Source organism: Ictalurus punctatus, chromosome 18 (genome assembly GCF_001660625.3).
Source record: "Ictalurus punctatus breed USDA103 chromosome 18, Coco_2.0, whole genome shotgun sequence".
In the NCBI taxonomy this organism is placed as follows: domain Eukaryota; kingdom Metazoa; phylum Chordata; class Actinopteri; order Siluriformes; family Ictaluridae; genus Ictalurus; species Ictalurus punctatus.
In genome coordinates, this window is record NC_030433.2 from 4,040,835 (window position 1) to 4,058,593 (window position 17,759).

The 17,759-nt window shown below is 40.1% G+C and overlaps 1 protein-coding gene across 1 annotated transcript in view; it reads right to left on the reverse strand.

Annotated features, from left to right (window-relative positions):
- sfswap (splicing factor SWAP) overlaps positions 1-17,759 on the reverse strand; it is a 116,051-nt gene that overhangs the window by 19,456 nt on the left and 78,836 nt on the right. The window contains exons 14-15 of the mRNA XM_053687699.1: positions 2,397-2,671; positions 2,288-2,314 (exon numbers count right to left, since the gene is read on the reverse strand). Of these exons, the coding sequence (XP_053543674.1) occupies positions 2,288-2,314; positions 2,397-2,671 (302 nt within the window). The remainder of the gene's footprint in view (positions 1-2,287; positions 2,315-2,396; positions 2,672-17,759) is intronic.

Here is a 17,759-nt window from a genome sequence, read left to right on the forward strand (position 1 = left end):
AAGCCGTGAAATAACGGACGTCATATCCGATCTGTTGCTGCTCAAACTGTCTGAACGCATCTGTGCCGACAGGAAGCAGAACAGCATTTTTATTCACGTTTTTGATTGCTTTCTTTTTTCCCCTTGGTCAGAAAACCGAATGCGCCGTTTTTGTCCACGTTTAGCCGAAAAATTTTCAGTGCCTGGAACGGTGGTGCGTGTCTAATAGATATACGTCATACTAATACATACTTGTCTAATGTTAGCCAAGTCAGACATGCGCTAATGGATTTTATTTTACATTAACGAACTCAAAACATTCTCTATTTACCTAGACAAGAAGCGGGGACGCTGCATCAGTGCATGTTTATCATTTGAGAGCGGGCTTTCAGAATGTCGGTTAATACTGGAGAGTTCAAAACACGTACTGTCGGTTAGGGCTGGTGCGATATATCGATATTATATCCATATCGTGATAAATGATTGCGCGAGACACTTTGGTATGGTGATGCATTTTCATTTAAAACAAAAAATAATTCAGAATTAAATGGTACTGAATGGAGGCCGCTGATTTGGCGTCATTGTTTTAAAACTTAATCTTCTTTGTCTTTGTAGGCATTAAAGAAAAGTATCATCAAACTCAGGTTAACGTTTATTTAAAAAAAAAAAAAAATACTGTTTTGCAGACAGTTACCTGCAAAACAGTTACCCGTTACCTAAATTATACATCATGATACGCATCGTGTATCGTAGAAATGCCCTCAAGTATTGTGATATTGTCGTATAATAAATGGAGCTAAATAAAATTGGATTAGTATTAATCAAGTACTAATACAACAATGTAATATCGATATTGTGATGCATTTATTTTATTTTTTTATTTTAAATAACGATTACAAACTCTAGATGTTAGACTCTGGAAATCTATATACGTGTTGCGTTTTGTATCGTAGAAACGTATTGAAATATCTTGAGACATTTATAATGACATTTTTGCTATATCGACCACCCCTAATATTAAATAAGTTGGTCATTTTGCTGTCAGTGAGCACCAAAAAACATACTTTTACTCGGTCTGGCGAGAGAAAGAAAAAAAAAAAAAGAAAGAAAAAGATTATCGATGAACTTCTTACATACTTGAGTATAATACTACTACAATTTAGAGGATCACCATGGAAACTGGAACACATGCAATTTTTTTTCAAATGCCACCCCCCGCCCAAAAAAATGTTATCTGCTTTGGAGATGGGATGGAGCATCTCAGACACGGTTGAAGCAGGGTCTGGAACCTCGGGAATTGAAAATGAGCGTGTGGTCACACCAGCTGGGTGTTTAACTGCAGAAGCCAAGTCATTTCCTTTCCCTCGTCCGTTCTAGTTTCCACTTTTGACTGAACATGTCATCTGGAACACAAGAGCCAGACAAGCTCATGCGGAGATAAGCTGAAGGTGAAGCCTTGTACGTCTATTCTTGTCGTGTCAGAAGGTCAAAAATGGGACGCTTTTATACTGCTTTTGCAGGGGAAATGGGGGTAAATCTTCAAAACCAAGCCACTTTCAGCAGAGATCCACAGAGGCTCGACTGAAGCAGAAGCAGATTAGTACTCAAAGACTCTTAAACGCCTTTGCTAAGCTAGCAAACTGAAAACCATTAAACCCATTATCTCCATACTCTCATAATCCGGGATTAGATGAAGCCGTTTTAGTCCTCGAATAATTTTGCTTCCTTATATTCGGTTCACTTTCGCTCTTTGTGGGTTTGCACCTCGAAAATATACAATCTCCACACGCAAAGGTCAGACGGCGAGAGCGTGAAAGAAAGAAAATAACAGGAATTAAAAAAAAAAAAAAAAAACCCAAAGAGAAATTAAGGTGAGAAAAGAAAGAAAGAGACGAATTAAAGGTTAAAATAAAAAAAAAAAGCAAGGAAGAAAGCGGAAAAAAAGGGAGGTGAGAAAGAAAGCTAGACCTCAATTCCAGCTTTTAATCTTCACTGTAAGTGATTTCAAGCCGGGGGCAGAAATGATTCAATCTGCAGAAAATATATTAAGGCATGTCAAAATGCCACGATGAGATGAGTGTAATTACTGCAACTTCAGCAGCTGATAAGGACAAATTGGTGAGTCATGAGGAGTGAAATGAAAAAGAAGAGAAAAAAAAAAAAGAAGAAAGAAGAAGAAGAAAAAAAAGGACAAATGGAGTAAGGTATTCCATCTCTGAACCTTTGTAACTATGTTGTCAATTAATCATTGTTTATAAAGGGCATGTCATAAAACAAACATATGGATGGAGAAAACTCATACATTTACCTTTCGGTATGAAGCGCCTTTGGGTATCTGTAATAAACACGATTATTATAAGCTTGAAGGTGGAAAGAAAGAAAAAAAGAGAACAAGAAAAGTTGATGGTTATTTATACCTGGACCTCTTGTAGCTGCGGTATGCGCTCGGTAGCGAGTGCTTTGTTTTGGATCTGGAACGTGACCTGGACCGAGACCTTCTTTTGTGTTTTTTCTTTTTCTTGTCTCGGTCTCTATTCTTGTCCCGTTCTCGTGTAGAAGAGTACGTGGATGAAGAAGAGAGCGGCAGGGTGGTGGCAGGGGGATCGGCGCTCCTCGAGGAGGGGTCCGGAGGCGGATATTCGGAGAGAGGCACCTGGGTGACGAGCTCAGCTGGCACGGTGGACACCTCTGGCTGTGGACAGAGAAAATGGAGATGCAGATTAGATTAGGAGAGAGGAGAGTCTACATCGGGGCCTGTGGGAAACAACAACACAAAGAGAGTCTGTTAATCGGCATAATCCAATAAAGGGGCTTTGATGGCTCTTTGACGGGGCTTTTTCCGTGATCTTCAAAAATCAATAATGACGCAGCTGGTCTGGAGAGAACAGACACACTTTCCCTTCTTTCAATCAACGTGCAAGGGTGAGGAGCAGCATGTAGGCTGGGAGGAGGAGGAGGAGGAGGAGGAGGAGGAGGGGTTGGGGGGGTTGTGTGAGGAAGTTCCAGATCATAATTACTCATCTTCATCCTTACGAGCAGATCTTAAACTAATTAAAGGATTTTGGAGGTTACTCAACAAAAACGCAGTCCTGACTCAATATAATGGGCTTTTCTGATCTGATGCACAATTACCTCAACATCCATGTGTGTGATTAAAAGAAAACGACTTCGCGTTAAAACAACCCGTCCTGAACAATCCGCCCGCGCCGTCGAACCGCAACTTCCGATTTCGTGCGATTGAAGACGATTCGTCCGTAGAGAATAGCAAAGAGCGCTGTGTAAAGTTTCCGAGTTTGCAGAGCATTAGTGCCTGAAATGCAAGGGAGCAGAGGGCGCGCTTAGATTCGGCCCAATTAATTCTACCACATGGTGTGAAACAGTAGCTCTAGCTCACGCTGAAATGGAGCAATCCTTCACTCGGAAGCAGGACAGTGTTTACTCGTGGAGGGAGAGCGAGAGAGGGCAAGCAGAGAGATATAAAGAGAGAATGCAGGAGAGGGAAAAATAAACAGAAAGACTGAGACAAGCTGGAGGACACAGAGCAGGTGCAACAGAGAAGGAAGTGTAAAAAAAAAAAATTAAATAAAATAAAATAAAAAAAGAAGAAGAAGAAGAAAGAAAGAAAATCAATGCAATTCCTCATTCAGCCCATAGAGGATTTTCAAAATTTGTGATGCAGCACGCAGAGTTTTTTGTGCTTTCTGTGATGCAGCTGTACTCATGTCCGACGCACGTGGATCGAGCTGGCTCAAATCGCTTCGTGATGATGTCACATGACACGTCTTGGCCCAAATCTGCAGAAAATCTGTGGGAATTTAGTAAAATGCCAAGCGCCTCTGAATAATGCGGCGTTTGTGTGATTTTTCGTTAATTCCCGCGATCGCGAAATGCTGGAAGGACTGCTCACGGGCTGAAAATATAAAGATTTTGATCCAACCCAACTGTACACACTAAAGCTAGACATTCAAAACTTACTAGAGAGTTTTGGGAGGGGGAGGGGGAGGGGGGAGGGGGGACGAGCTGCATTACAAACCGTAAAGACGTAGTTAATATTCGAGATCTGTCCGGTGGGGAAAATCCCACAGTGCGATAGTTTCACTGATGCCACTGCATTTTTTTTTTTGCTCTTACTGCTAGTAACATTCAAAAAATCTTTGCCATCAGTAAAATTATCACACAGTGCCCTTTTTTTAATTAACGAGACATATTAATGAATACGTTCGTAATCCAATTCCACTCTAATCAGACTGTCAGTTAGCTTTGATAAATCTGTCTTCAGTGAAACCAAACTACTTCCTGTGCACACATCAGTTAAAGAGACAGAAGATAGAGAAGAAGAGGAGGGAGGAGGAGGAGAGAGAGAGAGAGAGAGAGAGAGAGAGAGATGAAGATGAGCATAGCGTATTCTGTTTGATAACGGAGCTCTCGGGATACTACACACTAGAAAAGGGCTAGATAATGAGAGGCAGGGCCTGGTTTGATTTCAAATGCTCAGGTTAAAAATAGATTGACATTTGGGAGACTAATTCTCTCGGCTCTCCTGAGATAGGGGCAGAGGAAGAGGGGCATACTTCTAACACACTGACCTGTTTGAGTACACACACACAGGGTCACACAGAGTGTGGAACACAAATGGTGTCTCTCACACTCTCTTTCTCTCACACACACACACACAGAGGGTCACACACGAGCGCACACACACGTACATATTATCACTGTACAACTGGGACAGTTGCAGCTCAGAGGTTAAGACATAGGACTATTGATCAGAAGGTCAGGAGTTCAAATCCCAGAACCGCCAACTTGCCACTGCTAGGCCCTTATCCCTCAACCGCAATTGTATAAATGAGATAAACGTATGTCGCTCTGGATAAGGGCGTCTGCCAAACGCCGGAAATGTAAAATGTCACACACACACAGATGGTGTCATACACAAGCAGTGTCTCACACGCACACAGACAGACAGAGATAGTGTCGCACACAGAATCTCAAACAGTGTCACACACAAGCAGTGTCTTATCGACAGAAGGGAGCACACACACACACACAGAGATAGTGTCGCATACAAGCAGCGTCTCTGACACAATCTTAAACACGGACACAGTGTCAGACACACGCCACTTTTAAATTCAGTGCTATAACATCTCATCAATACGTGGGGATGGTTTGTTATGTTAGCTTGACTCACTCGTGACTAGCAGAATGCTTCCATTCCAGCAAGCATTTCATAAGAAGTGGGTAAAACCTTCAATCCAAATCCTGCTGTGACTGTTGTACACAATTTCTTTCATTACACTTAGGCATCATACTGAACCTTACACCCTATAGAGAGGCAATAGAGCCAACACATCCACCTTCAACACACGATGAAACTTAAAACCATAAACTACAACGCCATTACTGTGAAATCTGTAGTCGCATAAGAGAGTTCGTTTATGTCTAACACCATGCTCGTCCATTCTCCCGCTGTCTCGGACCACGCGTTTATCGAGGTTCCTCATGTTTCACTGATGCTGTTGTACTTATGTACAACAGGTTTAAAAAAAAAAAAAAAAAAAAAAATTAATAATAAAAAAAAAAAAAAAAAAAAAAAAAAAAAAAGGTTTCAGCTAGCATCCTCCATTTTAGTCATGCTGTCAGAGGTAGACCTGCCTGAGCCCTCGCTTGCACTCTGCTCACAACGTGCAGCCTTTTAAACCACTGTGGGATAAGAGCACACATAATAATCTGCTCTGCACTTGTACTCATGCTGCCTGATCCTGACACACCTCTACTGCCTTCTTCTGCTTCGAGCTTTCTTGAACACAACGTCTGCTGCTCTGGATGGTCCCACATACCCTCAAGCAGTGGTTTCAAAGTGGGGGCCGCCAGGAGGTGCCCGGGGGGCCTCAACAGTTTGGTGTGAAAAATAAATAAATACATGATTCTCACTCTCAGACAACCAACCACACACAATTCCTAATGTAATGTAATGTAAAGATGAAAGAGGTAATTATTAATTTAAAAAAAAAAAAGGGGGATATATTCAGACGTCTGTATTTTTAATGTGTTTTATAGAACTTCTTGAAAAAGGGGGGCCTCGGTCAAACGTTAATGCCATTTGGGGGGCCTTGCCCTGGAAAAGTTTGGGAACCCCTGTTCTAAAGAATGACACTTCTTTTTCCAATTTCCAGCTGAAGAGATCGCTACTCGATGGTAAGATATTGTCCGGGAAGAATGCACCACCTTCCCAAAACTCCCTTCCACCACTATTAAAACATAGATTTGTCATCTTTCAAGTCGAAGTCCAATCAATAGCCATTTGAACGCTGCGACACATACACTATATATGGCCGAAAGTATGAGGGCACCTGACCATCACGTCGATATGTAGTTTATACAACAAGCCGCTGCCACATAGTTTATGATTTCCCTTGCCCGGATCCAAGTGGCCCAACCATGTTCCAGCATGGCGATGCCCTTTTCCACAAAGGTCCATGGTTTGCCAAGGTTGGAGTGGAAGAACTTGAGTGGCCTGCAAGGATTCCTGACCTCAACCCCTCTGAACATCTTTGGGATGAACTGGAACACCAACAGCATGAAATCAGTGCCTGATCTCACTAATTCTCTTGTGGCTGAATGGGCAAATCCCCATAACTATGCTCCAAAATCTAGTGGAAAGCGTTCCCAAAGGCTGTTACAGCTGCAAAGAAGACCAACATTGGAACGCCATGTTCAACAAGCAAATATGAGTGCGATGGTCAGGTGTCCACATATTTATGTGTCTTTGTTAACTTGGAGGCCTCAGTGGTTAAGGTGTTGGACTACTGCTCAGAAGGTTGTGAATTCAAACCCCAGCACCGCCAGACTGCCACTTTTGGGCCCTTGTGCAAGAAAAGCCCGTAACCCTCAACTGCTCAGATGTATGAATGAAATAAGTGTAAGTCGCTCTGGATAAGAGCGTCTACCAAATGCCGTAAAATGTAAATGGATCCCCATGACAAATTCTGCTGGGTTCCAAAGGAGCAACATGGTGTGCAACACAAATGTCGCTGATTTTACGGGTCAAGTTCTGAGTCAGGGTCTTTGACACAGTGAGATCAACTTGACAGCATGCAATAGAAGGTTCCAGTACTGGTTTATGAGCAATACCGACAAAACCAATAAGTTTGGTTCCTCACGGGCATGAGCCCTACCTAGAAATAAACGGAAGGAAATAAATAAGTAAATTGTGCCTATAAACTCCACCTCGCTTTTCTGGAGCAATTCCCAGAAAGTTCCCTGTGAAGGTGTAGTTTTTATGGAAAAGGAAAAAAAAAAAAAAAAAAAAAAACTTCCATTGTCTTAAAAAATACATCTGAACTCTGAGTAGCAGGGAAAATAAATAAATAAATAAATCGATAGTCTCCTGACTGTATAAAGTAAGGCTTAGTCACTCTACACTCTTCCTTAGAAAGCTACATAAAAGCTTAAGAAGCTGCATCGTTCCCCAAAAAAATGCCTTCTCAACTCGGGCTCTTTCATCTCTGCAAGCATTGCTGCAATTCCACAGGGGTTCCTTGGGTTCAGAGGCACATTAGCGGCTACACCAGAAGCAGAGTTGACACTCAGGACTGGAACATACTAATTAAGATGAAACCAGTCATAAGGGTGGCCCAGACGAAATAGGCAAGACTCGACAGACAAAATTTTAGCATTTCAGTTAACATTTCAGCACGGGTCCATGCTCATGAAGAAGACTCTGGAATGTTAATCCAGGACCTACAATGGTAAAACTACATATTTTGTACTCTCTGCTTCTGAAACTGGGTTAAATCTGAAGCTCCTGAGCATCTTCTGGTGAAGTACGGCAGATAGTGGCGCTGGTAGTGGTTTACTGCAGTGCAGGAAAGCAGAAAATGTTAAAGACAATCTAGCTTTTATCTCATACTTCAGGCTAATCTTTTCCTCTCTATCTCTCATTCATACTCTCTGAAGTGCCCGGGCAGCCTGTTGATTGGGGTCAGCAGATGATGAGAGGACATGAGTGAGAGATTCATGTATGCATAAGGGCTGATCCTGTAGCCACTGTGGAATTGAGTGAGGATGAAATAAAGATGGGAGTAGGGGATGGGAGGTTGGTGAAGGGAAAGACTGTTTATAGCTGTTATAACTGTCCTTGCACATGTTTTTCAACATGAAATGTATAAAATGTACAGTAAATGCCTAAAACGTATGATGCTTCAACTACGACAAACAGATCTGGGACAGAAGATCTCTCATTATTTAACTGCCAGTTAATCATGAAAGCCATGCACAGAATTTGACTGGAACGCTAATTAGCGAGAAAATATAATGAGCAGGTCCTTTCAATTCAAGAGCTTTAAAGTGCAATTGCACAAGATTATATGGACAAGCAGTCAATTCATTAGCATGCTTCGTTACCTGCCCGATTGATACCCTTGATTTTATTCAGACACTCACAGAAATAAAAAAAAAAAAAACAAGTATATAAAAGAGATGAATAAATATACCTCACAGTGCTGTTGGATTCTTGATTTTGATTGGTCAGAAGGTGTTCTTTAACAGCAGCTTTAAGGCAAATCACAGGTATATATGGATATATATACGTAAGGAGTCTCCAGTACCGACGCTTTGTAATAGTCAGAGGTAAAGATGTAAATAAGTTTTCAGACATGGCAATTTTACGCTTTGTGGTTTCTCGGTAACATTACAAGGGGTTTTCTAATGTCTTATTAACTTCGAGAGAGGGGAAAAAACAAAACAAAATGGTTGTCTGGTTGACAACCAAACAGTTGTTTGTAGTTGCTATAACGTAAGTTTCGTGGACGTTCCAGAACACTAAAAGTAACCAAAGACAGATCAAAGTTATGGTGTTTTGTTCTTAAATAAAATAAAAAAATTATAGTTGTTGGTATATGATTGGCATATGTGGAATTACCTGCTCCGTAATCAAACCGTATCACACTGTACCCTTGTTGATAAACATTTACTATGACACCATGATTTGTTGTGTTTTATTCCTTGCTATATATGGTGATCAACCTTAGAAAAGCACAATACACTGCACAAATTACACCGCAATTTAAAAAAAAAAAAAAACAAACAAAAAAAAAAAAAACAAAAAAAAAAAAAGCAAGCAATTTTGGCCGTAACGAACACAAAAAAAAAAAACCCTGTACGGACCGATTAGTTCCAGGGGAGGCAAACTGTAATGCTTCCTATACAATTGTGTGCTTCCAACTTTGTGGCAACAGTTCGAGAAAGACCCACATATGAGTGTGATGGCCAGGTGTCAATGAACTACTGGCCACATAGTGTATAAATTCTAAAGTCATTAGCCTATAGCTCAATGGAAAGGTTTGCCCTTCCCGTTCACCTTGAATAAGTGGAACAAAAAAAATCTAGAAAGATTTCCTAAATATATAAAAAACTTAAATGGGGGTCGTCTGCAACTAAACAACCAAAAGATTTGGTAAACAACCTTGCAGAACAGAGTTCAGGGTCAGAAAAAATACAGGCATGGGTTAATTATGATAAAGAAAAGTATTGAAAAGCAATCTACAGGATTGATAAAAGGTTGTGAAAGGAACATTTGTACTTCTTGAAAATGGACAGCAAGTGAGACCCTGACGGACGTGCAACACCGCAGCTTCCAGTAACACCTGGCCATACATATGGAAAGAAAGTTTTTCCTCAAAACCATTCGTTTAAAAAAAAAAAAAACAAAGAAAAAAAAACAAAGAAAAAGTGTAACCTTTTGCATCCGACTGTCCCCATCCTCGCAACATGCATAAAACATTTGAGAAATGGGCTAGATGGTCACCTCTGCACTCAACGTTGTCCTTACTTGCCAGGAAATTTCCAATGACGGCTGCCTGTCTTATTAAACCAGGCCTTGATGGATAGTCCTCTCCCTAGAGGAAGGTGCTTTTGAACAGATAACATCAGCTTGGAGACTAAGAGCCCAATCAATTTGAGAGCAAAGTACACATCAGAGCAAGAGAAGCACATGGCCCACGGGTGTGTAATCCTATACCCCAACATGACACATGGGAGAAGGAGCATTAATAGATAGGACCTGGGTTCAAAGGCGGCCATTCGAGTTGAAAGAGAGCAAAGCTCAAACGGACCCATCAACGACTGAGATGGAACAGAAGACGGAAGATAAAGACAGATAGATAGTGAAGGACGAGTGATATATACAGTGAATAGATACAAGTGAGAATTCAATTCTTAATAAATACTTCTGCAGCATGATGTACTGGAGTTAATATCCATAATGAGATACGGGATGGAAGCAAAGGGCGTATCGATAAAAAGGGCTTGAGATTGATGGTTGGAGCACGCCAGTGCCCAGGACTTAAGGGTCGCAGGAGAGCCGTCCGTCCGCCATGAACAATTTATGCCTTTATTCATCAGTCCAGAGAGCACGAGGCAGCCAGCTGGCACAACGGCTGCTGCAGCCACACACTTTCCTTAATTAGTCCGAGAATACTCAAGGTGAAAAATATATCTGTAATGATTACCTACCGTTTGTTTATTCTGAGCAAAGCAATATTCGTGTCCACAGAGTGAGCGCGAGTCAAGCCTTCCCTGCTGGGATACATGCATACATCAGAACATCAGCGGCAGCTCAAATGTCAGGGGACCATCGACCAGAACCATTATATTTTAACTCTGCTTTTACAGTGCTTTCGCTTACGAAAAATGTCAATTTGAAATCCATTTGAAACGAACCCTGGTGTGTTTTCTTTCTTTGTGCAGATCATCTGGGCAGGTAAGAACTCAGCAATCATACATAAGTATGGACCAGAATAACTTGTCCGAGGTGGTCTTCATCTGGTTCTAAGCAAACTTGTGATATTTGAGTGAGAAAGCGATTCAACCTTGCAGGAAGGAAAAGAAGAAAAAAAACAAAAACAAACCCCATCTTTTTTTTTTTTTTGTAGATGCAAGCTCCTAAATGGAGAACAAAAAGAGAGCGTACATGACAGAAAACTTTTTAAACTATGAAACGTTTTAAAAACTGAGGATTTTTGCGATTTCCACCCGGCCTTGGCAAAGGTTTGTTTACCTTTATCCACCGCCATACTTCAAACCTATGAACGAAAATGTTTTATTACTATGTTTCTAGTTCTACACCCTCTTGGACAACTTCTTTTCGCTTCTTGAGTTGCGTAATTACGTGCAATATGAAATGAAAATCAAAACAAGACAAACACCTATTAATAAAGGGAAGAAAAAAAACCCCCCCGAGCTAACGTTAACCCAATACTAATATGTTGTTGTAAGACTAAAAAACATAAGTTAGATGGTGCTGTCTTGCTGTACTACCAAATGAAAACAATACTACCGGAGAATCAATGTTCGCGCAATTTCAAAATGGAAATACGTCATAACTCTGAGTACAAGTAACCCATTTGGTTTGGATTCAGACTCAGTAAACGGACTAATGGATGTGAAAGTGCCCTTAGTCTACTCTATGACATAAACGTAGCAGGTCGATGAGGCTAACCTTTGAAAAATAACCACTATTTTTCATTTAATGATCTTAGTTTGAAGCATAGAAATATGTTGCACAACAAAACCACTTTGACAACTGGAAAGGTTCATCTAATGGTAACGATCTGCACGTCAAGCATCAGCAAGAAACTCGATTTGGAAACGACGGATGTTTAGCAACGGCTTCGAAATTTCTGTTTTTTAAATTCAGGATGGAGAGAAAAGAAAGACTTTCCTACTGGTGAAACTCAAGATAGTACCACAAAATGATGTGAGCAAACATGTCATGTATAATGACTGAGCCCGGGACAAAACCTACATTTCTAACCGAGATATTTTAATCAAACAGTCCTTTTTCCACATGTCAAGTACAAAAGAAAAAAAAATCGGTAAAGTGTCATCTTAACTGAGAATTCAATATCGCACCTTGGTCTTCTACAAGGGGGGGGTTTCATCTACAGTATAACCACAACCACATTTGAGCAAAGCTTGGTATGGGTTTAAATCAGTTCTTGGGGTCCTTTCTGATTTGTAAATATTAAGCAGTGACCGACACACAGCTGAACAGAAAGCTCCTGGAGTGAGATACTGGTCGATCGGGGTATTACTCCATCTATAGCTTGAGGGACGGTTTCTTCATACGTGTCAACAATATTAACCCCGGGTGTTGATGCTGGCTCCATTACTAAACGTTAATTTCAAGAATATGTCTGTTTGTCAGAAATACAAACAAGCCACTAGTCAGAATGTTAACGTTACAGGGTACCACTTATTAGACAAGATTACCTTTCATGGATATGTAGGTTAGAAAGTTGCATTCGGTATAGGGGACCAAGGAAGTAGAAGTAGAGTGGACATATCAGTAGGCTGAGCAGATTTTATGTCCAGGATATTCCGTGTTTTTCTATTTATTAAAATTTGATTTACTATTATTTATTTATTTAGTTGCTCGATGGACAAGAAAAGCTATTTCAGACATCTGACCTTGCTGTGACCTTGATGCAGTTTGGAGTAATTCCAAAATCTAATTAGTTCATCTGCTGGTTACATGGATAATCTCATACAAATAGAGCTGCAACAACTAATTGATGAAATCGATAATAATCGATTATGAACATCGTATCGGATTACGAATCTCATTATCGATTGGTTGGTCTGTGCGCCGTACAGGGCACATTTAGTCATTGCGTTACTTCTGTTCCAAAAACACGCATCGGAGAGTAGATACTAAAGCTGTTTCCCAAACGACGTGCTATACACTTACACTAAGCACTCCACCGTCTAGTGTATGAATTTTAGAAGAGTGGCATCATCTCAAATGGAACACAAATGGTTTTAGTACCAACCGGAAGTATAAGCTGTATCCCAGTCGATTGCCCGTGCCGTCAAATGCATGTAATGCAACGCCGCTAGCTTTAGCAGAATACCCAGAGTCAACAGCAATAAATTTCTTTTTTTTACTGTTCATGTAAACATTGCCTTTTATGCCCAACATGACCTCAGTCACCATCAAACGGAGCCGTAATCATCAATCGTGACAGCGGAAAAAGTCCGACCTCTAAAGCAGGAGGGCACTTTATATTACGAAGAAGATTGTAAACTTATGTTTAAAAGCACGGAAGCACAACAGCGATGCACGAGCACAAACTTATGTTTATATCCAAAATGCTCTACAAGGGCTTGGGGAATCTGGTGCTTAAAATCCTTAGTTTCATTCAAGTTTATTGTCACTACATGCGGTATTTGCGCGCTTGCAGTGTAACTTCTGTCGTTTATTATAACGGAAGCGATCTATTAGAAACGAGGCCACGTTGCTCCTCACTCGCAGTGTACACGCGGTGATAAACAGTGGGAGATCAAGTAAGATCTGTAACGTCTAATTAAAATGCTACGGTCAAAGTAAACATAAGTAAAACAATATCCCTAAAGGCAGTGAACAACAGAAACCGTAAGGTGCAGTGAAACTGAGGCTTTATTAATAATTTAGGACTGTAGTTTAATTATCAGTGTTTTATTGTGCATCCATAAAATGAATGCATAACTACTTATATATAAACTACATACATAATTGGATAAACAGTTGTGTTAATGTAAAGTTTGATATTTTTATAAGTTTAATATGAGTGTTTATATTTGTAACACTCAGTTTGATTGATAACCACTGAAAAAAAATGGTACTGAAAGTTTGCCTCCTCCCCTCATCCAATCAAATGGAAAATAAAAATAAATAAATAAATCGGTCAATTGATTGATTCTGAAAATAATCGTTAGTTGAAGCCGTACATACAAGTTCGACAAACATTCCCCCAAGTGCTCTTGAGTTATCGTGCTAACGAGAATCTCGAATCGACACACCGACGGACCGATGACAAAGCAGGCCGTACAGGATTTCATTTTCACATGATGAAAAATTTGCTCAATTTTGTTGCGGCTGAATTGACAAAAATCGCAGCTATCCAAAAATAGGCATCGGGTTCCTGAAGGACATGAATGCGCAAGTAATATAATGATAAGGAGTCTTTATTGGTCACATATACAGTACAGCACAGTGAAATTGTTTTCTTCACATACCCCATCCTGTCAGGAAGTTGGGGTCAGAGCGCAGGGTCAGCCATGATATGGCGCCCTGGAGCAGAGAGGGTTAAGGGCCTTGCCCAAGGGCCCAACAAAGGCAGCTTCCGCCGACCTTCCGATCAGTAACCCAGAGCCTTAACTGCTAAGCCACTGAAGGAAATGGATTTCAACATCTGACCTTGCCGTGACCTTGACGCTGTGTGAATCAATTCCAAAATCTAATCAATCAATGCATCTGCTGGTTATGATGATAATTCCACATCAATCAGTCACATGTTCTTGAGATATCACACAAACAAGAATATCAAATGAACAGACGGACGAACAACCCGCAAATATAATAACCAGGAAAGAAAATGAACCCTACTCCTGAATAATATCTTTTGTGTGTGATGTGAGGACAGTATACCCCAGCTCACAGCTGAAACGTCTGCCAACAATCTGCTGACATTTTATCAAAGGCGCAAACATGAAGTGCTAAATTTGAATATTTGTTAAGATAATGATCATACACTCGTTCGCTTCCCTTTAGAGGTTATCTGACCCGTTTCTGAGAGCTTGTGCCCACTGTAGAAATCAGCTGCCTGCTCTTGGCTGACAGGCACGAAACCCGATGTGCCCTTCTGCTGGTTTAGCGCATCCTCACCTCAAAGATCGACATGTGAGTTCTGAGATCCTTTTCTGTTCACCACGGTTGCAAAGAGTGGTTATTTGAGTTACCGTAACATTCATATAAACTCCATTCGGACCATTCTACTGACACGCTCTCATCAGTAAGGTGTTTCCACCTGCAGAACTGCTGCTCACAGGAATGTTCTTTTGTTTGTGTGAAAATCCCAGGAGGTCTGGAGTTTCTGAAATACTCAAACAAGCCCATTCTGGCACCAACAACCATGCCAAGGTACAAGCCACTGAGATCACGTTCTCCCAACATTCTGAAGTTTGATATGAACATTAACTAAAAACTTTTAACCTGTATCTGCATAATTTTATATACTATGCTGCTGCCACATGATACAATAACTCTATGACGAGTTCAAGAATAAAGGTGTTACTAGTGGACCTTCAAATACTTGCGATACAAAAAAATTAAAAAAATGCACTAATTTCAACAACTGCAAGCTTTATTTTTTAGGGAATACTTACAAACTTACACATCTCAGCAGTTTATAATGTCTGATATGGGAGGAAGTACCATATGGCCTGTATGAAGACAAATAAATAGGATTCTGTGATTAAAAGCGCTAGGATACACAGCTCTACCCACACATTGTCTAGGTAACAAGAAACATAATGCAGCGAAGAAAGGACCGAAATTTTTATAAGACTTGTATCTTAAAAGAAAATAACAACAGCAGCAACAACAACAAAAAAAATCAATCAAATAAATCCAGTGCCATTAAGAACTCTTTCCTTTTCTGCATGGTATTCCATTTTCCAACAAGAAACTGTCTTCAAAGACATACAAACAAAACAAGGAAAAAGGAAAGATCACAAACATCAGCATGCATGTGCCTACATGGCCAGCCTTCCCCAGACAGACCCATTTCCTCGGGCTCTATTGATTCTATTCTGTAATTCTGCCCTTTTTATTGCTCTAAAATGAAAGAAAGGGGAAAGGTTTGCTTTAATAGAAAAAAAAAACAACAAGTGAATTTAACAAAAAAAACCAACCACCCCCCCCCCCCCCCTCCAAAAAAAAAACAAAAAAAAAACAGCCGCTTCATTTCAAATAAGAGTTTTGGTCCTGCTGCAGGGTCTGCATGCTTCTGCTCGCATTCATTAGGTTCAGCTTGGTAATAAAAGTCAAATGGAACAATAAAACACACTAGAAGAAGGAAACAAAACTAAGTAATTTTTCTGTGGTCTTATAGAGATCTTATTGGATGTTGGAACCTGAGCAGAACATGCTTTACACAAACCAGATTTGGACTGAAAGCGTCTCTTGGAAATGTGCTGGTTTCCTGGGCAGTGGAGCATATTGGACATTTGGGAAGCTTTTCAAAGGCAGTGAATAGGAGCGTTAACACTGGAGTCTGAAAGTATGCCTTTTATTTATTTATTTCAAAATAGTAATTTAATTGAGCCTTCTGTTTGTTAAGCTACGCTGATGTGTGGGATGTAAGGTGCAGATTAGTCACGGCTCAGCGCTCGGTTACATTTCATTTACCAGATGTTTACAAGTCCTGGGGAATCCAGTAGCTGAGCAGACGCTGGTGAAGGGGCTTGCTGAAGGACACACACTGGCTCTGTGGCAGTGCTGGAAGATTAGCTCACAACCTCTCTGTTACTAGCACTATGGTGTCACAGTTTTCACAATTAGTCACGGTGTACGAGCTGACATTTAACTCACCGCTGACTTTTATGAATGCTCTTTCTATTACTGTCTACTCGATCATTTTTTTTTTTCCTCCCTCCAGTGGTTCGCATTCATTTCTGCCTGGATGTGACTCCCCAAACATTTTGCAACCTTTTCGCATCTGTGCTTAGATTTAGTATAACCACACTGGAACGTTTCACTGTTTGTATGACTCCGCTTGTCTGCGTTCGCGGTGTAAAATTCCACTTCTAGCAAGAGTTTGAAACGGTTACTACAGTAGAGTCAGCGTCATCGTCAGCGGACATGTCAGACGTTACATCCGTCATGAATACGGCTTTTGACTTAAAATATAAAAACTCCTATAAAAAAAAAAAAAGAGCTAGCTAACCAGGTAGCCGACAGGCTATGAAGTAATTGTGGCTTCTTCTTATTTGCCTATATTGAGTCTGATATGTCACTTCCTCTATATTAATTTCTCATTTAACTAACACACAAAAACAATATCGCAATTGTATGGTTATACCGAATCACAGCCGTGCTGATATTCAGTGTAACTGAATATTATTTATCATTTCAAGCTTTATGTTCTCTTATTGCACTGTCAGAACATGTTGCTTCTTTCTAGAAGTAAATTCTTAAAATTTGAAAAATTAGCTGGCGATAGAGCAAGAGAACATGCTTGTTTTATTGTAGTCCTATAACAGGAAATACTACAAACACTTCACTAAGATATTCTCACTTGCTTAGATTTGCAGTGTAGTTAGACTTTTTTTTTTTTTTTTTTTTTAAAGTCACTCTCAAAAATATCTTTATAAAAAAAAAAAAAAAAAAAAAAAGAACTAGAAACTTTTTCTTTCATTTTCACCAACGGCTTGAGTTTTAAAATGGCCGATTAATACAGTGACACATAAATGTCATAGTTTTAGATTCGATTATTATACCATGGGAATTTGGAAACTGTAACACTCATAGCCAGCAGAGAACCTTAACGACTGATCTCCCGAAACCCTACCAACCTGTTACCGAGCTACTGGCACCTTAAAACATATTACAGTGTTTTGGACCGTACATTTGACCTTTATACTTGATTGGCTCAAAAAATGGCTGACGAGTTGAAAATGAGCCGAGGATGGAAAATACTAAAAAAAAAAAAAAAAAAAAAAAAAAAAATGGAAGCCTGGGATTAGTGATGCATAAAATACTTTTTATTTCTTTCCTTCAGTCTTGATAAATGGACTAGCACCACTTCCAGCTGTTAAACGTGAAGAATCACAACTCAAATGCCCATGACAACACATAATTACGATTTATATGTAAAAATTTGCATAATAATAAAAAAGCTGCAGTTTTGCTAACTCCCTACAGGTGGGAGAACCCAAACAACACTGCTGATTTAATTACA